General features: G+C 42.7%; 3 protein-coding genes across 3 annotated transcripts; 2 read left to right on the top strand and 1 right to left on the bottom strand.

Annotated features, from left to right (window-relative positions):
• The first annotated feature begins 7,614 nt into the window (after positions 1–7,614).
• Positions 7,615–8,318, top strand: LOC103712099 (histone H2B.11-like). Its single transcript, XM_008798503.6, has one exon. It carries the CDS (start codon positions 7,711–7,713, stop codon positions 8,170–8,172), a length of 462 nt encoding a protein of 153 aa, XP_008796725.1. The 5' UTR covers positions 7,615–7,710; the 3' UTR covers positions 8,173–8,318.
• Positions 8,319–8,923: 605 nt separating this feature from the next.
• LOC103712100 (Glycosyl hydrolase family protein) lies at positions 8,924–12,090 on the bottom strand. Its single transcript, XM_008798504.6, has 6 exons — positions 11,177–12,090; positions 10,922–11,088; positions 10,681–10,778; positions 10,223–10,573; positions 9,723–10,139; positions 8,924–9,647 (listed from the first exon to the last, which is right to left on the bottom strand). Exons 1-6 carry the CDS (start codon positions 11,954–11,956, stop codon positions 9,049–9,051), a joined length of 2,412 nt encoding a protein of 803 aa, XP_008796726.4. The 5' UTR covers positions 11,957–12,090; the 3' UTR covers positions 8,924–9,048.
• A 4,455-nt stretch (positions 12,091–16,545) lies between these two features.
• Positions 16,546–21,924, top strand: LOC103712101 (luminal-binding protein 5). The gene is made up of 8 exons (XM_008798505.6): positions 16,546–16,806; positions 18,428–18,695; positions 18,772–18,986; positions 19,078–19,320; positions 19,963–20,442; positions 20,691–20,845; positions 20,960–21,042; positions 21,154–21,924. Exons 1-8 carry the CDS (start codon positions 16,749–16,751, stop codon positions 21,644–21,646), a joined length of 1,995 nt encoding a protein of 664 aa, XP_008796727.1. The 5' UTR covers positions 16,546–16,748; the 3' UTR covers positions 21,647–21,924.
• The last annotated feature ends 263 nt before the right edge of the window (positions 21,925–22,187 follow it).

The raw sequence follows: 22,187 nt of genomic DNA, 5'->3' as shown, positions 1-22,187 counted from the left end.
TTGCACCATCTTGCTTTTCACCAGCATGTCATCTACATAGACCTCCATGTTTCGGCCTATCTGGTCTTTAAAGATCCGGCTGACCAGCCTTTGATAAGTTGCCCCGGCATTTTTTAAGCCGAATGGCATCACTTTGTAGCAGTAGGTTCCCCCGTCGGTGATGAAGGCTGTCTTTTCCTCATCTTCTGGCGCCATGCGGATCTGGTTGTATTCGGAAAGGCGTCCATGAATGCCAGCAGCTCATGACCCGAGGTGGAGTCCACGAGCTGGTCGATGCTAGGAAGTGGGAAGCTGTCCTTTGGGCAGGCTTTATTCAGGTCGGTGTAGTCCACGCACATACGCCACTTCCCGCTGGCTTTCTTGACGAGGACCACATCGGCGAGCCACTCCGGGTAGGATATCTCCCGGATGAAGCCAGCTTCAAGGAGCTTGCCGACCTCCTCGGCTGCTGCTCGCTGCCGTTCAGGGGCGGCGCCTCGCTTCTTTTGTCGCACGGGCTTGCATGTTGGCTTTACTTGGAGCCGGTGGACCACGATCTCCGGATCTATCCCCGGCATGTCTGCAGGCGACCATGCGAAGACGTCCATGTTGTCTCGTAAGAAGTTGACGAGGCGACCCCTCTCACGCTCGTTGAGGCCAGAGCCGATGTGCACGGTTAGCTCAGGAAAGTTCTCACGTAGAGGAACTTGGATTAGTAACTTACCAGGCTCTACCCGCTTTTTTTGAGGGTCGGCCCGTGCCTCCATAGCCTTAGTTGAGGGCTGGTCGGATGCTGGGACGGGCACCTTGACTGGTCGTTTTGCCTCGTGGGTCGCCAGGTAGCATCGCCTTGCCACCATTTGGTCCCCTCGAACTTCACCGACTCCCTAGCTGGTGGGGAATCGCATGAGCAGGTGGCGGGTCGAGACCACTGCTCGGAGGGCATTGAGACCCGGCCTTCCGAGGATGGCATTGTAGACTGAGGGCAGGCGTATCACGAGGAAGCTCATCCCCACGGTACTTTCACGGGGGGCGAGCCCGGCTGTGACCAGAAGGTCGATCTCGCCCTCCACTGGGACTGAATCCCCAGTGAATCCGACTAAAGGAGCATTCATCCTCCGCAGCTGCTCTTTTGTCATTCCCATTTTACAGTAGGCACCAAAATACAAGACATTCGCCGAGCTTCCACTATCAACCAAGATGCGTTTTACATCAAATTTATTTATGACCATGGAGATGACCACGGCATCATCATGGGGAGTTTCGACTCCCTCTAAGTCATCATCTGAAAAGGAGATGGCTTCAGAGGCGCGCAGGCGCTTCGAGGAGGATTCTTCCCCTGAAGCTTCTCCAACCGAGGCCCCGCCTCGGATGGTGTTGATGATGCCGGCGATGGGCCTGTTGGCATTTGAACCTTCAGGCTGTGCGACTCCTTCGGCTGGCTTCTTCTCTTCACGCCGGCCTTGTACGAACCGATCGAGCACCCCTCGGCGGATGAGTGCTTCGATCTCGTTTCGGAGCTGATAACAATCCTCAGTATCATGGCCGTGATCCCGGTGGAAACGGCAATACTTCCGGAGATCACGCTGGATTCTGGTGTCTTATTTCGGAGGTGGGAGCCGGATGCAGTCCCGACTCTCAATCTCCATGAGGATCTCAGCCCGAGGGGTATTGAGGGGAGTGTAATTTTCATACCTCCCCTCGGGTGCACGGGCCCGCAGTGGGAACCTCGGGCGGAGTGGTGACCTCTGCTGTGGCGGTCCCCTCAACCGGGGTGGACTCTTCGGGCGGGGCGGATTCTTGGCTCGCCGCGGAGACGGGCTTCTGGGCTGGCCGCGCTCCTCGCAGCGTCTCTTCTTGGGGTTCTGCTCGGTCCCGCCCCGCCTAACAGCCACGGCTTCCTCAACCTTGGCGTACTTCCGCGCCCGAGCGAACATTTCGGTGAGGTCCGCGGGGAAATTCTTCTCGATCGAGAAGAGGAACCTGTAGGACCGGGCTCCAGTCTTTAGCGCCGACATGGCGATCGACTGGTCAAGCTCCCGGACCTCCCATGTTGCGGCGGTAAACCGGTCCAAGTACTCCTTGAAGGATTCTCCCTCCTTTTATTTGATATCAAGGAGGGAGTCAGATGTCCGCCGCTGGGGCTGGCTGGCGGCGAAATTGCCGGCAAATTGTCTGCCGAGCTGCTCAAAAGAGGAGACAGTACTCGGCTTTAGCCCGGTAAACCAAAGTCGGGCTGGTCCTCGGAGTGTTGCCGGAAAAGCCTTGCACATCATGGCCTCCGAGGCTCCTTGTAGGGCCATTAAGACCCGATAACTTTCCAGGTGGTCAAGGGGATCAGCCTTGCCGTTGTAAGGCTCCACCTGGGGCATCTTGAACCGTAGTAGAACCGGCTCATCTTCAATCTCCGGGGAGAAGGGCGACTTCGTAGTGAACTCGAAGTCGCCATCACGCCCTGATTTTCTTCCGTGGAGTGCCTGGATTTGGTGCTCCAACTTCTCGACCTTCTTGTCGAGTTCGTTATTCTGGAGGATCGTTGCAGCGGTTCGTTCGGGTGCAGGTTGCCCCGGAACCGACTCAGCTTCTGAAGGTTGTGGCCAGCCTCCGTGGCCTCTGACTGGGTGCTCTCTCCAGAGGGAGGCCTGGACTTGAGAGTCCTGACCTCGAAGAGGAAGTCCGCTTGTAGGGGGCTCCGGTTGAACTGGAGCCGGAGGAAGCGGTGCCGTTGGGATGCCCCTGGGTTGCAAGCTTTGGACAGCAGTGGCCAAGGCTTGCACTTGTTGCACCAGGGCATCAAACTGCTCCGGCCGAACTTGAGGGGTTGACTCGGCCGGAGGCGGCGAGTTTCGAACAGAACGTTCAGGACTAGGTTGAGGACGTCGAGAGGCATTGGAAGCCCCTTTACTTCTTAGCTTCATGGCAGCAACTCGGACCTTTCCTCTAGCGCCAACTGTTGCTGGAAATTAGACCCGGGGGCCGCCGCGAAACCAGGGGAGGAGGAGCTCCGCTGCCGGGAGGGCGGACGGCGGTGCGCCGGCCGGCTGCGTCCTCCGTGGAGGGGGTGAGCGAAGAAGAGTGCGTCCTGTCCTGCAAAAAAGAGCCGGTGGCCGGGCTTTCCGGCGCCGGCCCTCCGATGCTTAAGTCAGAGGGGGCAGATATGTGGAGAAGATAAAGAGAATATTTTGTTCAATTGTGTCTGTGCTGTTTTCTTCTTTTTTCTTCCGGTCTCCTTCCTCTTTCCTCCCAGGTTCCCTTTTATAGAAGGGTATTATGTTACCTGGGAGGTGACAGGGGAATTTGTCTTCTTTTGTGATAATTGGGTACGATTTGGCCCATTAATGGCGTAGTGGAGAATAAGGCCAAATCAGGCCGGAGTCAGGGAGTTGTCGTGGGTGACCAGACCCGTTGGAGTGGTTGAACCGTCGGCCGTAGTGGGCCTGGGGTTCGTAGACGGTAAGTGCATTTATTACCGAGTGAACCGGCGGTCAGGGAGAGCCATATGCTTTGATGGTTCAGCGATCCGGAGATCGTCTTGGGCCGTGTTCATTAAATGACTGAGTGCTCCGGAGACTTGAGTGGGTCTCGTGCATTAATGATAGGTCGTGCCAAAATACCTGCGGAGATCTTGTGCCTTGACGGCTCAGAGATGGTGGCAGGTGGCAAGTTGTAGTGGAGTCATGTATATAGCCGTCAGATCCTTAAAAGGTTAGGCGGAGATCGAGTATTTGGTGAGGGCATCGGCTCGGCGAGGATGCCGAGCCGAGCTGGTCGCCCAGCGGGGCGCCCTGTGGCGGGGTTGCTTCTAGTACTTCTGGTCGGCGCCCTTTGGGCGAGCACCTTCTAACCGAGCGCCTCTACTTGGCGCTTTGGTTGGGCCTCTTCTGATCGGCGCTCTCTTAGCTGAGCACCCTTCTGTTCGGCGCCCTTTGGTCGAGCGCCTCTACTTGCCGGTATTTCCCTCTGGTCGGCGCTTTCTAATCGAGCGCCTTCCTGGTCGGCGCTCTTTCGCCGAGCGCCTTTCTGGTCGGCGCTCTTTGACCGAGCGCCTCCGTGGCGGTATGACTTGGATTTTTTCCCCAACACTTAGGTTCTCAGGGACAAATGAGAAGAAATTACGATCGATGAATCAATATGAAGAAAAGCTAGAACATATGGATTTGATCCTTTGTGGCATGATATCAATTTGTTGGAAGAGGAAGAAAAATGATAAAACAGGGAAAAGAAGCTGTACCAGCAGATTGATAAACATGCCAAGAAATGCTGTGTTAAAAATTCACTGAAAAGTACTAATCCAAAGATGATTAAAAGATGGGACATCCTTATCATTCTACATATATAATAGAGTTGCATTCTTAAAATGTTTCACAAAACCTTGAACTTGGTGCCAGGAAGAGACTCTAAAGAACTTGAGTAATGCTTATAATATAACAATCCAAGACCTCAATTAAATGGCTAGCCAAAATATATTATTTGAATTTTTTGATCCTGTATAAGTACCTAAGATCTATCTAGCAAATAACCGATGTGGGACCAAAATACACATCCGCACGGATTCTCATATACCCCCTGATTAAGCCTTAACATCCTCGTCATGCTAAAGGTCTAAATCTATTCAAATCTAATCATAAGCACCACGATTGGCCTGTGGCAAGCCACAGTGAGCCCATGCTACAGTGTTCTTTAATCCATTGGGCCATAGCAGAGTATGCTCTAATACTATAAAATGCCACGCCCCAAATCTAGGACATAATACGGCCATACTATTGAACCCATGATAACACGATGCCAAACATTTTATTTAACTTCCAAATTCATGTCAAACAAAATATATTAAATAAAAATCTAATTTTATTATCTATTAAATGCAACTAATACTGGTTCAGAGCATCTAAATCCAAACATAACTACCAAACTCATAATTCTCAAAATTAGAAAATTACAAAATCACAAATTCATAATCAATTGGAGAACTAAAGTTATACTATATAGATTGTCAAGCTTGCTAGCACGAACTACAAGCTAGACCATCCTTCATCTCTACTGACCCTCTTGGCTTGGAGAAAGAAAAAAATAAAAATAGAGATATATATGCACCACAACTCAGTAAATAAATCTTAGCCTATCTTACTGGATCAAGCATAAGTTTTTCTATATCGATGCATCATTTAAGAAAATTAACAAATATTACAAAATAAAGTATTTCATATAATAGTATATTAAAACAAGTCATAAAGCCAATTATGCATGCATAATTCATACAAGTTTGTAAAGCTAGAAGTGCAATATAGAATATTTTTAAATATTGAATATTTGCTATTTATCCATACTTTCAATTAAAACAATGTTCACATATTTGTGCTACGGTCACTATAACCCATGATAGAGCTATCTTCATAATCGACAAGATATTATAGTTCGTATTTGTTTTCAACTTTAACTTGCTAGTAGCGGGCTATTTTTGTTGAATTCTAGCTCTTAGATATCGATTGGCCCCATTTCTATTGACACTCATAACAATTTGAGGTCCTTCAGTAAACTTATATATTTTTCTTAAAATATACAGATAAATAGATGAAAAGCATTAAATGATATGATCAAATTCATATTATGTTGTTAATAGCCAAGCGAAAATTTTAGAAGTCAAAACCATGTAAAGAACATACCATAAAAGGGATAGTTTGAAATCGAAAAACTTGACTTGATTTGAAAGTTAGCTGAGTTAAGTCAATTTAAAATAGTCGATCTTGAACATCAAAGTTCAGTAATATATACATATAATTCATTATTAAAATTTGCATTTGTTGTTGAATTCTTTAAGAATACAAATAAAGAAATGTAAATATATGAACGCATAAAACTCTAAATCTATACGTTATTATTAACATACCATCAATATATTAAATTAAGAGACATTAATGACTATTTGATATGAGATATTTGATTTTTGGTTCGACTGAGTTTATAAGCTGTGCTATGAGATAATAAGAACTGTAGGATAGCAATGCAAGTTCTCATCAAAGACAGAGTGAAAGTTAGATACTGCCACAAAGTGGATGAGATTGGCAGGATGAAGAGGGAGAGTGCTAACTTGCATATGTACAGTGCCCGGTTTCAATTTGATATTTATATTGAATTTTATGATAACACTTTTCAAAAGATTTGTTTCAGAATGCAAATTTGAATATCGAGTATGAACTCCACGCACATTATGAAGTTCCTAACCCAAAAAGAAATGTTTTTTTTTAAAAAAATTAAAATCAGAGTTTAATAAATCAATTTAGTTAAAATAGATCCATGTAAATCAGAAAAAATAAAAAAAAAACATAATACCATAGTCTATAAAATAAGAATTTTTTTGTGTACATACCCTCCTAAATATTAGAATTTGTATAAATATTCTTCCAAATTAATATTTGTATGTATACCCTTATCAAATGTTTGTTTTGTATGTATACCTTTTTTTTTGCGTATATACCCATGTCATCTAATGTCATTAAGAAGTTAACGGTTTAAAATTGAAATCACGAAAATACCATTAAATAGTAAACATGCAAAAAAAAAAAATTATAAGAGTATAGATGCAAATAGCGATTTTGGAGTGTATTAATTTCATATATTTAGTAGGGTATACACCCAATTTTTTTTTTGAATTTTTTCATAAATACCTTTCTAAATATTAGATTTTTTCTTAAGCAATATTTTTATAAAAAATATTAAGGAGCAGGCACCAGACAAATCTAAGTGTTAAAACAAGTTAAAATAGAAAAAAATAAAATTAAAATTTTTTGCATGTAAATCCTCCTAAATATATAAAATTGCATGAATACCCTCGCAAAAATGTTATTTGCATACATACTCTTATAAATATTTTTTTTTTGTATATCTACTCATTAAGAGCATTTCAGTCATTTTCAATTGTAAACTGCTAATTTTTTAATAGCGTTAGATGGTGTAGGCATATATGAAAAAAAATAAAAGGTATACATGCAAAACAAATATTTCAAAAGAATATATATATGTATATGTAAATATTAATTTTAAAAAAATATTAATGAAAATTTTAATATATATATATATATTTTTTTGCTTAGGCAAAAGGGGAAGGAGGGAGGAAGGGACAAGCCCACCCCCGCATAGCAGCCCTCACCGGGCCCCATTCCGCCAGGAGAATGTTCGATGCGGACAGAAATGGCTATGTGTTGGTCACCCCGGCCGGTTTTACTCATACCCTTTCCATCTGTGGGCCCGGCTCGTTACCCCTCTGGGCTCTGGCATGAATACCACGTATGAGTACGTCACATCTGGTACCACCGAGGTACTAGTAGAGCGATATGCCCTTTTAATATTAATAAAGATATGTGTCTAAAAAAAAAAAACTTATAAAATAATAATTTTTGTATGAATAGTTGCATAAGTCTACCACTTCGCTTTCTCTATAAATATGGGCAGAAGGCGCTCGTTTTCAAAACCTTCCGCTCCAATATTTCCTTCCCGCTTTGGCTCTCCCCCACCACCCACTTCAACTAATCTCTACCGTCTATTCTCTTTCTCCAAAAAATCAACGGCTCGGAACGTCGATCCGCGCGAACCAAGCCAAGCCAATCAGTGTCCACCTCCTCTTCCCTATAAGTACCGACTCCCTCCTTCCCTCACCATCGCGCTCGTCGACGTCTCGAATCCCTTCCGCTTTCATTCTCTCCCTTCCATCCTCGATTGTTTGGTTCCCGCAGAATGGCTCCCAAGGCGGACAAGAAGCCGGCGGAGAAGAAGCCCGCATCCACCGCCGCGGCGGAGGAGAAGAAGGCGGAGAAGGCTCCGGCGGCGGCGGAGAAGAAGCCCAAGGCGGAGAAGCGGCTGCCGAAGGAGGGGGTGGCGTCGTCGACGGACAAGAAGAAGAAGAAGAAGTCGAAGAAGAGCAGCGAGACCTACAAGATCTACATCTTCAAGGTGCTGAAGCAGGTCCACCCGGACATCGGCATCTCGAGCAAAGCGATGGGCATCATGAACTCCTTCATCAACGACATCTTCGAGAAGCTCGCCCAGGAGGCCTCCAGGCTCGCTCGCTACAACAAGAAGCCGACCATCACTTCTCGCGAGATCCAGACCTCGGTCAGACTCGTTCTCCCCGGGGAGCTTGCGAAGCACGCTGTCTCGGAGGGGACCAAGGCGGTCACCAAGTTTACCAGCTCTTAGTTATGCCTTTTTTCCCCCTCCTCTTTGAAGTAGTTTAAAGGAAGCTTTAGGTGGGTAATGGCTTGGGGTTGTGGAAATATTGTGCAAAGGGGTGTCTTTGGTAGTATAAAAAAATCTAACTAATGAAATCATGGCTCTTTGGATACCGTTTGCAGTGTATTATTATTTTTTTTCCTATGGCTTCATGTTGCGCTTGGAAGAGGTTGAATGATTGCTTTCTTTGTATATACTATTTGTGCATTGGTCACAGAGCTCATATTGAAGGGTTTTCTTGTCATGTTTAGATTGGCAAACGTATTAGGTGGTGCTTAAATTAGATTGATAGTTCTACTGGCTGTTGGCTATGTGATTTTTTTTTTTATTTTTTTTCAGGGGGCTGCTTTCATGGTAGTTGGAGTTTGGTGAGTTTGGAATCCATTTGTGGGGTTTGTTTTTGTACACAATGGGGCTGTTCTTGTGGACAATGACATTTTTGGTGAAAATTCTGAGGGAGAGGAACCTAGAGAGGCCCAAGTAACATACCATACTAGATTTCTGTAGTGCTTCCTAGTAAACTTTGGGAGGTGAATCAAGAAATTGAGGTTTAACCTGAGCAAGAAACAACCATGACTTGTAAAACAACATTTTTATTGATGCATTAATGATCATAGCAAGAAAGACAGCAAGAAATAGTGGTGAATGGAGAAATCCTGAGAAGTTTAGTGTCAGGGATAGCAAAATCAGCAGCTAGCTAGCCAAACCAATTCCGAGATCTTCAAACATGATCTGCTGTTTCCTTAATTGCTGCACCAATTTGAAGTTACAACAACAGTCAACAGTGCCCCACTGAGGCAACAAGAAATTCTTTAAAGGATTGGATTTCAATTGAATCCCTGATCAAGCTTCAATTACCAATACATGCTCTAAATCTTCCACCATCAAGACATGAGCTCCCAATGGCAGTACCCATTGGCCTTCTTCATTCACTGTGCTCAGATGCTTGCAGGGATTCACCATGATCCTAGCTTCAGTAGCTCTGCCAGCTGTTGTATGCACACGCTCGAATCCAATCAACTGTTTCTTTGGGGAGCCTTTGATGTTTGCGGTCGATCTTGCGAACAATAGGACAGTGTTGCTCCCATCCATATTGCCACCATTAATCACAGAAATCTGCACATAAAATGTTAAAGCCTTGCAAGATGAGATCTCATCAATGCGCAAGGAGTCCAATCCATCTCTCCTGGCATCTTGGGGTTCCTTTCTGATATAAGCCTCGGTTGATGAACTTCGCACACTAATTTTCTCAGGCACTGAGAAGAACTTGTAGGAATAGCTTGAATAGCTCAAACCATATCCAAATCTATAAACCACCTCTCCTGTATAGAATCGGTAAGTTCGTCCCGGGTACCCTCGCGAGGGATCAGCTCTCATATGCATATCATTCATTGGCACCTTGGTGAAGGACTCTGGGTACCAAGTCACCGGCAACCGTCCCCCTGTTCCAGCACACAATAACATCAATTGCCACTGTAACAAGTTCATAGCATTCAGGAGTACTCCCAATTACTTACCTGGATTGAATTCTCCAAACAGAGCTTCTGCAACTGCTTGGCCACCAACTTCACCTGGATATCCAATCCAGAGAATGCTTCCAATCCTTGGGTTGTCTTTTGCAAAGGAAACGTCGACAGGTCCGCCACCCATAAGGACCAGTACCAGTGGTTTCCTACTCACCTTGGCGATAGCATTTACGAGATCCATCTGCTCTCCAGGCAGCAGTAGGCTAATCCGATCATGGTCTTCGGTCTCTTCTGTTAGGTTCAGTCCAGCAACCACGACCACTACATCTGCTTTCCTAGCAACAGCCACAGCTGCTTTGAATCCGTCTTTCAAGTCACATGGTACATCAATGCATCCTGCAGCAAATGATGTTCCTGCGATGTAGGTCTGGAGACCCTCAAACAAGCTCGTTGGATGGCAAGGGACGCCTAAAGATTACAAGAACCATGTTAGCAAATTTCAGTCGAAACGATCCGATGGAGATACAAACCAATCAACCGGCACAGCTTACCTGTGTAATCACCACCCAATATGTTTGTGTCATTACCGGCAGGACCGATTATAGCCAAGGAGCCAACCTTATTCTTTCTTAGTGGCAAGAAACTTCTATCATTCTTCAGAAGTACAATGCCCTGCCTTGCAGCTTCCAGTGCCAGCTCCCTGTGCTCCTTGGTACAAATATCACTGGGTCCAAGCTCCCCAAACCGATTTTTAGCTGGGTTTCCATCAAACAGCCCAAGGCGTAGCTGAACGGAGAATAGATTGAGCAATGCGCGGTCAATGTCTTCTTCTCGAACAATTCCTAACCTAACTGCTTGACCAGTGTATCGAACCAGATATGTTCCACAGTTGATATCCATTCCTTCCCAAAGAGAGAAGCAAATTAGTCCACAAACTTCAAAGCATGTCACAAAATTCTCCCAGCCAAAGCAAGCAAGCAGCTCCTCGAGCATGCGCATCGATCCTCACCTGCTTTCAACACATCAGCAATGGAATCTTCAGGTGAATTCGTGTAGTTTTGGTCTTCATAGATTATGGCAACAGCATCACAATCGGAGGTTATATACCTGCATTCGGATTCGAATTCGATGCGCCCATGAGAAGACCATACAGAAATGAGTCAGGAATACTATCAAATAGGAGTGGTGCATTCTATTCTTTTGATGAACAAATGGACTAATGAATATAGAAGCAAGAGATGAACACGTACCCCTCAAGCCCCCATTCTTTTCGAGCTTTCTGCAGGAGATCGCCCCGAGCGCAAGCAGGTACCCCGTTGACCTGATTGTAAGAGCACATCAAGCAGCTGGCATGGCCTTCCTCGATGCAGCTCCGAAATGGCGGCTGAAACGTGTCCTCCATATCTTGCTTCGTCACCTGATGATGCACCAGAATAGCTTCGAATCGATCACAAGAAAAAAATAAAAAATTTGTAGCAATTCTAATTTTAAAGCAGCCTTCTTACCGCAGCATTGAAGGTATATCTGCTGAAATCCTCCCACTGGTCCAAATCATAAGCAGTGTAGTGCTTGCAGCAGGCCGAAACCATCATCTCGCCCGCGCCGCCGCCGCCGCCGCGGCGCGATCCCTCCGAAATTCTTGATTCTCCGATTCTATCTTCGAGATCGCCGTCGTCCTCCCCTTGAAACCCTCTGACGTATTCGACAGCGTAGTCGGAGGTGAGCATGGGGTCCTCGCCCGGGGTCTCCTGGCCGCGGCCCCACCGGGGGTCGCGGAAGATGTTGATGTTGGGCGCCCAGAAGGTGAGGCCGGCCTGGCCGACGTTGTACATGGCACGGGCCTCGACGGCAATGGCCCTGGAAATGGCGTGCCAGAGGGTGCGGTTGAAGGCGGCGGCGGAGAGGATGACCTGGGGGAAGACGGTGGCGGAGCGGACGGTGCCGTTGAAGAAGACGCCGGGGCCGTTGGGGGCGAGCCCGTGGAGGGACTCGGACCACCACTGGTAGGGTGGGAGTCCGAGGCGGGGGACGGCGGCGGCGGAGTTGGAGAGCTGCTGGATCTTCTCGTCAAGGGTGAGGAGGGAGACGAGGTAGCCGGCGCGGGTGGCGACGGGGAGGGAGGCGTTGCAGAAGGGGTACGAGTTGTGGGGGCGCTTGCATGGGTACTGGCGGCCGCCGGCGGCGGCGATCGGCGGGTGGGAGAGGGAGAAGAGGAGGAGGAGGAGGAGGAGGAGATGGAGACATCTTGGCGGCTGGGAGCGACGATCCCGGGAGAGCAGTGGCATTTCAGTGTGTTGCTTGGCTTGCAGGGTGCGGCCGGTGGGCGTGTGATTTGGAGATTGGGTAAGATGAGAGTTGGATACTTCACTTTGGAAACTAAATCCAAGTGTTATCTTGTCAGGATCTACTCATAAAACTTATTGGGAAAGAGAAAACTTATGATTCACTCCTCGAATTAATATCATTTTTATATATTTTATGAAAAAAACCCCTATCATTATTATATAATTTTTGATGACTAAAAGTTTTGCTTTCTTTCCTCTATTAAAATTTTTAATGGTAATTTTCTGCATTTGGTACATCCAAAAGAGTATCTTGTTAGTGCATGTTGCAATATATACCAAGATGCTTACAATATTTCAAAATGCATTGGGGTCCAAATTTGGTGGGAAGGACAAGCCTAAGTCCATGTGTCAGAAGGGGATTGGCTCTATATTTCTGCCATCCTATGCACCATGTTGAAAATACTTCAACTAGATAATTCAAGTTATAAGTACTCTTGCTAATACTAAGTATATAAGAGAAATCACTATACTTAGGTAAATAATTTTAGTAATCAAGAATATTCATGTTTCTTCTAGTAATGTTATCTATATTTATACTCATTCGTATTCGAATCCATAAGCATAGTTTAGAATATTGTAAGTCAACTCTGCAACTTTACAAACTATGATCATACTTACACTATATGGTTGGGTTAGAGAATCGCACCAATACTTTATGGAGCAGATAAGGATAATATATTTATTCCCTCTGGTTAGGCTAGATAAAACAGTTTGGGTACCAATGCATAACCGTCAAAACATAGTTTGGCTGAGTCCAAAATCCAAAATATATCCAAGTTATTTACATAATAACATATACCATATTCCAATCAAAATATTCGTAATCTATATAAAAGCTACAAACAATAACAACAATATTCCTTAGTGAAAAGATTACTTCCAAATTACAAATTTATTTTTTGTTCAAAAAACAAATTCATAAAACTCATAAATCACATGTAAATCAATTTATAATTTATTTGATATCAAAGATTATATTATTTAATTAAAAATCTAGGAAAAGTAGGATTATTATTTTTTTTATGAATATATACAGACAAATAAAAAAAAATTATGAGAACTTTTCCTTGAAGCTCAATTTAAGGATTATAATATAGTATCCTATTGCTAGGCTTCTCTTTTTTTTTTGTGGTTAAAACGGGCATTTCATACATCATGGATATGAATACATACAATAGAATCGGAATACAAAAGGTTCCGAAGTGCTCCGGCATCTCTCTCTCTCCAGCCCATAGGGTGCCTCATTAGTGGCTCGCTACATATACCGCCACTCAGTCGGCCGCCCCATTGGCCTCACGATATACATACATAGTCTCTAAATGTAACACTCTCCCTCACCATCATCCAAATATCGTGGAGCAGGGGATGAGCACCTCCATGACTACTCGGCCCCCTGCGGATCCAGTTAATAATTGTACTCCTATGTAGAATCAAGCCCAACAATTAGAAAAGATATGAGCAATTGCAGAAAAACAACATGAAGAGTTGAAGGAAGGAAATAGGGCCAGCCAGGTGACGGTGTTCGATAGCTCAAGTCGATCTAATCAAGTAAACCAACCGGTCAAATTATGAAACGAAAATTAGGTTAGGGTAATGATAATATAATGAGATTGATAATGGGGTCCAATTATACCCAACAATAGCTCAGGTAAGGGCTGACACACTGCACGACCATCCAAGCAATTCAAAACACCCTTTACCAAGGTTGAGCAAGATTACAGGGGGACCCTCTTCTGACGTCTACCCATCCCAAGAGAGAGAAAGTGAGAAAGAGAGTTGAGAGAAAGAGAAAGAGAAGAGAAGAGAGAGAGAGAGAGAAAAGAGGAGCAAGAGGGTTAGTGAAATAGGGGATTTAGCTGCCTCTCCTAGGAAGAGAGAAGAGAGGTTGGGGTGGCTGCTGGTGGCGCCGATGGTCATGGCCGAACATCTGATGACAAGCTATAGTTGCTGTGGTTATAAAAGAGGATAAGAGGCGAGAAAATAGTGAAACAGGGTTTCAAACTGTGCCTTAGTCGTTGATTAAGAGGCTAGGGTTTTGTCATTGGCAATAGACCATTAAGGTGTGACGGCCAAATAAAAAACAGGACAGCCGGCTTCAAAAATAAAAGGAGGTCAACCAGTAGCGAAAGGGTATTACAGCAAAATTCTAATGCATGATCGATGAAAATATGTTAGCAATGATGGTTCTTGATAGGAAAACATAGAAAAAAAAGAAATTGGAGTGGTGGTGTACCTTTGCCTCATCTTTGATGAGGTTGGGACCAAAGTTCGGTGAAGATAAAAAGGATGGCTAAGGAAAGAGAGAGAGAAAGAGAGAGAGAGAGAGAGAAGATTCGAAGAAGAGTGTGTGTGGAGCGCCACCTCATGGGGCAGTGGGCCAGCCGATTGGGTGGCTGCCTTCGCGGCTTATCATTCAAGATACACCCTTTGGGTGTGAGAGGGGGAGCTGCCACTAGCTCTCTGTGAGTTAGTATTTTTTGACTTTATTGGATATATTCGTATACGTATTGTATGAAAATCCGTCTTTAGCAAAAAAAAAAAAAAATAGTGATGGGGTAGGAGGAGGAGTCCGCCTCCTCCTCAAATAGGAGCTCTGCCTTGATTAAATTTAGGAACGAGATGTTCTAGGCCGTACTCCAGCACCAAGCAGAGCCTGAGTAGGTTGGTCGATCAATTGATTGAGATGGACCTCACATTCATATTTTATATTTTCTGAATTCTACTTTCTATATACATTATATTTATCATCTTTTTTAGTCTAGCATTCGATGATCCAAGGATACATTTGAGGCGTTATATTTAGTTTGATATATCACCGACTCATTCTCCAACAGCTTATTACTTTTTGATTGAATTACTTCTTTTAACTATTTCTTTTATTATTTTTCATAGTTCGATTAAATTTAGAAATTATATGTGCCACCATCCCAACTCTAATTCTAGACTCGCATAGGTTGCAAATTACTATTAGCAGTAGTTCAAACATCTTGCACAAAGAGATTTTGGAAGTTATTTGGATTTTGTTTATAATTGCTATTTCATATATCTAAGGGATATATAAGAAATATATCTAAGGCCTACACTTGGCAAATTGTTATTAAAAGAAGAAGAAATAAAGGTCTTAGGCTCTGTTTGGGGGAGCTTATGGAGGGCCAAAAAACACTTTCTGGCCCTCCAAAATTCTTTTAGATAAAAAATGGTGTTTGGTAAAATTTTCGAAAAACTATTTCAGCTTTTGCGGGAAGCTGAAAACAGCTTTTGGGGAGAAGCTCCAATTTGGAGCTTTCCAAAAATGCTGTTTTTAGTTTTGTCGGAAAGCTTTTTTTGACCAAAATACCCCCATTTAAATCACACTTTTTTTTTCCAAAACCCTCATCCGGCCGCTTCCTCTCTCACCCATCCTCTCCCTCTCCCTCTCTATCTTCTTCCTCTCAACGCCGCCTCTGTTCCTTCTTCTCTTCTTTTTTTTTTTTTTTTGTTTTGGGAGCTCGTGGCTACCCACGGTGGCAGCCACCATGCCAGCCACCACCCATGGCCAGCGACCCCTCTATGTTTCAATGGAATAAAATAATAAATAAATAAATAAATAAAATAAGTAAATAAAATAAATAAATAAAAAAATAATGAGTGAGTGGCAAATAATATGATCTAAATAAATAAATAAATAAAAATAAATATTAGTAATTATGTAACCAATTTTATCACCTAGCTAGAAAATTTGTTAGAGAGATAAATGATCATTAAAGGATGAAAAATTAATTTTCACTAATAATTATAATATTTTATATATTTATTATGGTATTATACTATAAATATAATATTATATTACATTATATCATAATACATTGATATGTTATGTTAAATAATTTAATATTATATTAAATTATTATTCTATAATACATAATATTATAGTACTATATTATAATAATATTATATTATATTATATTAATATTATCCTATATTATATATTTATGTATTAATACATATTATATTTTATTATGCTATGTTATATAATACTGGTAATATCCTGGTCATTTTATTACACAAAAGTACTTTCTCAGTTTGTTTACCAAACACATGTTAAAGTGCCACAGCACTTTAAAAATATAGTTATCAAACAGTAAACAGCCTTTTATAAATGCTCTACTTCCAAAAGCTCTACTACTAACAACTCTCCCAAATAGGGCCTTAGCTATTTGAAGCAGGATCGCATTGAATTTTATTTGGTTATATCCCAGTGGGCCTCATTGTTTAAGCCCACTAGGCCTCCTCAAGGCCCAAATATGTGGACGGAAATAGATGCACCATTGGACGGCATTTGATCAAGACACGTAGCAGAACTGCCGTGGTCTTCGGGATACCATCAATACGCGTGTTCTAAATCTCGCGAACCTTCCACGTTTAAATCCATGGAATAAACCGTTGTGATCGCCCCAACAACAACTCGAGCTCCCATTGGCGGAGACGCGTAAACCTTGAAACCCTATTGGTCCACGTCATTGCAATGACATGTACCCTTCTCCGGATTCGTGGAAATGGATCCGGTTTACGTGTTGCAGTGTCGCTCGGACCCAAATCGTTCCATTAAATACCGCTGAAACCCTTCAATCTCGCAAGTTAAGTCTTCGCCAGCTTCCGGGAAGAGAGAGAGAGAGAGAGAGAGCGAGCGATTCCATCGGATCCGTCTCCAGCGTAGGGTTTTGGAGGAGGAGGAGAAGCTCGTGAAGCAGCCATGGATCGATCTATGCGAAATAGCGGCTCCGCGATCTTGTTAGGGATCTTGCTTTCAGGTATGAAGTGTTTGGATCCCTTGAGTTTTCTTTTGTTAGATCAAGTTTTGATGGTTTGATTCCTGGGATCTGTTTTCCTATCGTGATGAGTATAGTTGTTTAGATCTGGTGCTTGGTTTTATTTCGATAGACTGGTGTGTTTGTTTCTTTCATTTCGACTTGTTTCTATGGGTTTATGTTGCTGATCTGCTTCGAGGGAACGAGATCTGCTTCGAGGGATTGATCTAGCTGCACGGTTTGGGGTTTGTCGTTGATCATTTGTCATTTTGATAGAGAAGGAGAAACCGAGTTTGTTGTCCAGATTTTTCTTTACTGCCAAGTAAAATCACGGATTTTTTTATGCCCTTGTAGTGTGGCGTTGATCTCATAAATAATGACGAAATTTTGATATGCTTGATTTAGTGGAAGCCTTAACTTCTATCAGTTTATTGCTTAGATTGTACGTCAGAAATTATCTTAATCTTATTCAGAGCTGGTTGCGTGAAAGGGGCTTCGATACGTCCTAGGTTTGAATAATTGCTTGTGGAATGACTACCTCGTCTGGATTAGACATAGATTGTAATATCAGATGGGAAAACGTAAAGATCACTTTTTGGATAACTGTTCGATGGCTCTTAGTGATCATTTGTAGCTTGTGTCTGCATTAAGACGTAAATGAATTTCTGCTAACTAACTTTACCCAATTATTTCTCTTACCAAGAAACGTTAATGTTTCTATATTGTATGAAGTTGGATCTGGTCAGAGTTTGTATTCTTTGAAAACTGATATAACCAAATACTTCCTTTGATTTTGTGGTTCGGTATAATGGTTTTTATTTTTAACAACCTTTTGGAACAAAGAATATAGATCTAGAACAAATCTTTAGTAGCTTATGTGTAAACACTTGGCAAAACATCATGATCATCAGAAGTTAGTGAATTTCTGTTTAGGTTGTCAATCGTGTAATAGTTAACGTTATTTATGTTTACTAGTTTAGTAGATTTCTGTCGATGCAAACTAGGTTGTCGATTGTGTGTTGGTTAACCTAATTTATGGGTACCGATGCACCATCTGGAGGACAAATTGAACTGATCAAAAAACTAATCCTTTTATTGGCCATTGGTGGTTATTATCAGAAGCACGAGTTTTCTTGGGTAACTATGAGTGCTAGGTTTCTAGACAGAGTTTAGGAAATAAATGTTGAAGGTCCTTTTAGAAATATTATCTTCTATGCTTCCAATGGTAAATAATTTAATCAATTGTTGGAAGAAACATATGCAATCATCAGAGAAGGCTAGAAGGCCACAACTAACTTAGTAACACTATGTATGAACCAGTTAAGCATATCATTTTACCAATTAAATTATAATTATTTTTTTATATTCTTATGAGATGTACATTGATAGGTGCCTCCCTATGCGTTTTCATTTATGCAACAAATATTTGTTCAGTCATTGTTTGATGACGCATGGTTTTTGATTTAACCTTCTTTATTTTGTATCATTAATATGTAGAAAATGCAGATAATATGTGGTAGGTTTCTTTCTTCTATAGGAGAAAAAAGATGATATATGCTTGTGCTTTTAGTTATGGTAGTGTGCAAAAGCAGTGAGGTATTAACTTTGGAGGATAATTTGGCAGGATGTCTCTTTGCATTTTCGATTGCAAAAGAAGAAGCCACCAAGTTGGGGACAGTTATTGGTATAGATTTGGGCACTACCTACTCATGTGTTGGTGTTTACAAGAATGGTCATGTAGAAATCATAGCCAATGACCAAGGGAACCGTATCACACCATCCTGGGTGGCCTTCACTGATAGTGAGAGATTAATTGGCGAGGCTGCAAAGAACCAGGCAGCTTTAAATGCGGAGAGGACCATTTTTGATGTTAAAAGGCTTATTGGAAGAAAGTAAGAATCTCTCTCTCTCTCTCTCTACCTGAATTCTGTTAACCAGTGCAATGATATAATTTATGTGCTCTTGCAGGTTTGAGGACAAAGAGGTACAGAGGGACATTAAACTTGTGCCATATAAAATTGTGAACAAGGATGGCAAGCCTTACATCCAAGTCAAAATCAGGGATGGAGAGGTCAAGGTTTTTAGTCCTGAAGAGATTAGTGCCATGATTCTAACTAAGATGAAGGAGACAGCTGAAGCATACCTTGGGAAGAAAATTAAGGATGCTGTTGTCACTGTCCCAGGTAATAAAAATGGTCTGATTTAGAAATTACTTTTTAGTTAAATTCTAATTGCAATCATCTTCTTACATCTTTTGTCCTTAATCTGTTCCAGCTTACTTCAATGATGCTCAGAGGCAGGCAACTAAGGATGCCGGCATAATAGCTGGTTTGAATGTTGCTAGGATAATAAACGAACCAACCGCTGCTGCTATTGCCTATGGTCTTGATAAGAAAGGTGGGGAGAAGAACATCCTTGTTTTTGATCTTGGTGGAGGGACATTTGATGTCAGTATCTTGACTATTGATAACGGAGTTTTTGAGGTTTTGGCAACAAATGGTGACACTCACCTTGGAGGTAAGACCTTAGGCTTCTGACAGTAGAGGTTCTTTACAACTTTTGTGATTATTTTTCAGCTTAATTTTTGGCATAATCAATGACAGAGTTCTCTTTAGTAGTTGTGATTTCTAGTCCACCTATTAATTATGATCCAGTTCTGTGGTTTACATTCTAAGTTTTGGTTTTCAGGCTTTCCCTGAAATACTGAGGTATCTTTGTAACATGAAAGGCCTAGAGTCCAGCATGTGCTGTTTCGCCTGTAGCCTTCTACATGAGGACAGCATGGAAGGCTGGATCTCCAGGCATAGGGGTTCCATTCCAAGTAAAGAAATATCAGGATTCTTTGATTTTACCAGGAAACAAACTAAGCAAACAATATTTGTAAGGGAAATTCACGTTCTAATTGGAAGTTTTGAATACTTGAATCAGCAGTAAGAATTGAGAGAAAGCAAGACATTAGATTCCAGCATCTATACATTGTGTGGTTCTCTGAATAATCACAGCCATCCTTAACTTCTTTGCATGTGCCCCTCATGTACCAGTCCTAGTGGGAAATGTAGTTTCGATCATTATGAGTCATCAACTTGGGATGCTGCAGTTGTTGAGTGGTTTTTTCTTGGTAGTATTGCTGACACAAGCTAAATTGTTTCTATCCTGCAGGTGAAGACTTTGATCAGAGAATCATGGAATACTTCATCAAATTGATTAAGAAAAAGCACGGAAAGGACATCAGCAAGGACAATAAGGCTCTTGGGAAGCTGAGGAGGGAGTGTGAGCGTGCCAAGAGAGCTTTGAGCAATCAGCACCAGGTCCGGGTGGAGATCGAGTCACTATACGAAGGCCTGGACTTCTCTGAGCCTCTGACCCGAGCCCGGTTTGAAGAGTTAAACAATGATCTCTTTAGGAAGACCATGGGACCTGTGAAGAAGGCTATGGAAGATGCTGGACTGGAGAAGCGCCAGATTGATGAAATTGTCCTTGTGGGCGGGAGCACCAGGATTCCAAAGGTTCAACAGCTTCTGAAGGACTATTTTGATGGGAAGGAACCAAGCAAGGGCGTGAACCCGGATGAGGCAGTTGCATATGGGGCAGCTGTCCAAGGAGGCATTTTGAGCGGGGAGGGTGGTGAAGAAACCAAAGGTAATTATCTTCTGCTATTATTTTTACCGTATGCTATTTATGCGCAGAGTTAGATAATTAAGGGCAATCTCATCATAACACTTATATTGCATCCCTGTAAGATGTAAAATGAGTACCATGAAATAGAGCATAGATAATGCCAAAGTAAATTTTTATAGCCTGGTATCGTGGGTCACGGATTCAGCTGGCACTAATTTGAACTCTACTTTTATTCTTGATCTGTGTTTTCTAATGTGATCTGGTTGCAGATATTCTCTTGTTGGATGTGGCGCCTTTAACTCTTGGGATTGAGACGGTTGGTGGAGTGATGACCAAGCTGATTCCAAGAAACACTGTCATCCCAACCAAGAAATCTCAAGTTTTCACCACTTACCAGGATCAGCAGACTACTGTCTCTATTCAGGTATTGGAATTTTCCTCGAAGTCAATTGACATCTTATCTTGCTCCCCCAAATGATGTGCTGCTTTTGCGAATTTGTTGCTTGTGAATTATAGATTCATGTATCTTTAAATGCAGGTCTTTGAGGGTGAAAGAAGTCTTACAAAGGACAACAGGATGCTTGGGAAGTTTGATCTAACTGGAATTCCTCCAGCTCCCAGGTTTGTTTCCTCGCATCCATCTCTTCAAATGCGTTTCATCTTCAAGAAGAACAATTTTCTGTAGCAGTGTTCTTCAGCTATTAAAAACTATTGTGGTTGGTGAAAAAACAGGGGCACACCTCAGATTGAAGTCACATTCGAGGTCGATGCCAACGGCATTCTGAATGTCAAAGCAGAAGATAAGGGAACCGGTAAGTCAGAAAAAATCACCATCACCAATGACAAGGGGCGTCTGAGTCAGGAAGAGATTGATCGCATGGTTAAGGAGGCAGAGGAGTTTGCCGAGGAAGACAAGAAAATAAAGGAGAAGATTGATGCCCGCAACCAGCTGGAGACATATGTCTACAACATGAAGAACACCATCAACGAGAAAGACAAGCTCGCCGACAAGCTTGAGAGCGAAGAGAAGGACAAGATCGATGCAGCTCTTAAGGATGCCCTTGAATGGCTCGATGACAACCAGAATGCTGAAAAAGAAGACTACGATGAGAAGCTCAAGGAGGTCGAGGCTGTATGCAACCCCATCATCTCTGCTGTCTATCAGAGATCCGGTGGTGCCCCCGGGGGAAGCTCCGACGATGACGACTCACATGATGAGCTTTAAGCCCTCAACTTTTAAGGGTGGAGTAGTGTAGATGACGCGAGACTAAAAAGTATCTTGTAATTTTTTGTAGTAGTTGGATTTAAAATGGAAGAGTGTGGAGGAAGGGTGGCATGGCATGATTGCTCCTTATTAATTTGGATTTTTCTTCTATATGTGGGCTAGTCTGTCAATCTTAGGGATGCTGTGGAGATTTTGTTTGACAAATCCATTTGCCCAAAGTAAGATGGAAAAGCATACTGTTGCTATTGAAATGTGTCCTGTGGTGACACTTTTCCTAAGTTGTATGCTTCAGATTTTATTTCTTCCTGTTGAATGACAATTTTTGACACATTTAAATTCTCTTTATCCTACAGATTATATGGGGCAATATCAAGCTAGAATTGGCTTCCATAGGCTCTTGAAATATTGATCAACTACAACAATTTGAAGCATAATAGATACGTCTTCAGAATTTTAAATCTTCTAAGTTGGTGTTATAAATATGCTCTACGATCAAGGATGACTGTGTATAATGATTTTGGTCGTATAGGCTGTTAAAGGT

This window comes from Phoenix dactylifera, chromosome 3, assembly GCF_051530095.1.
Source record: "Phoenix dactylifera cultivar Ajwa chromosome 3, Ajwa_hap1_PhDact_Kaust_v1.1, whole genome shotgun sequence".
Classification (NCBI taxonomy): domain Eukaryota; kingdom Viridiplantae; phylum Streptophyta; class Magnoliopsida; order Arecales; family Arecaceae; genus Phoenix; species Phoenix dactylifera.
The sequence above is the reverse complement of the archived record's forward strand: the minus strand, read 5'-3'. Positions and strand labels throughout refer to the sequence as shown.

Excerpts from the sequence above, each read along its gene's own strand:
- LOC103712099 (XM_008798503.6), top strand. The coding sequence starts at position 7,711 with ATGGCTCCCAAGGCGGACAAGAAGCCGGCGGAGAAGAAGCCCGCATCC.
- LOC103712100 (XM_008798504.6), bottom strand. The coding sequence starts at position 11,956 with ATGCCACTGCTCTCCCGGGATCGTCGCTCCCAGCCGCCAAGATGTCTC. Across the intron at positions 10,779-10,921 it reads AAAGAATGGGGGCTTGAGGG|GTATATAACCTCCGATTGTG; the intron begins GTACGTGTTCAT and ends ATCCGAATGCAG. Across the intron at positions 10,574-10,680 it reads TGCTGATGTGTTGAAAGCAG|GAATGGATATCAACTGTGGA; the intron begins GTGAGGATCGAT and ends CTCTTTGGGAAG.
- LOC103712101 (XM_008798505.6), top strand. The coding sequence starts at position 16,749 with ATGGATCGATCTATGCGAAATAGCGGCTCCGCGATCTTGTTAGGGATC. Across the intron at positions 16,807-18,427 it reads GTTAGGGATCTTGCTTTCAG|GATGTCTCTTTGCATTTTCG; the intron begins GTATGAAGTGTT and ends ATAATTTGGCAG. Across the intron at positions 19,321-19,962 it reads TGGTGACACTCACCTTGGAG|GTGAAGACTTTGATCAGAGA; the intron begins GTAAGACCTTAG and ends TCTATCCTGCAG.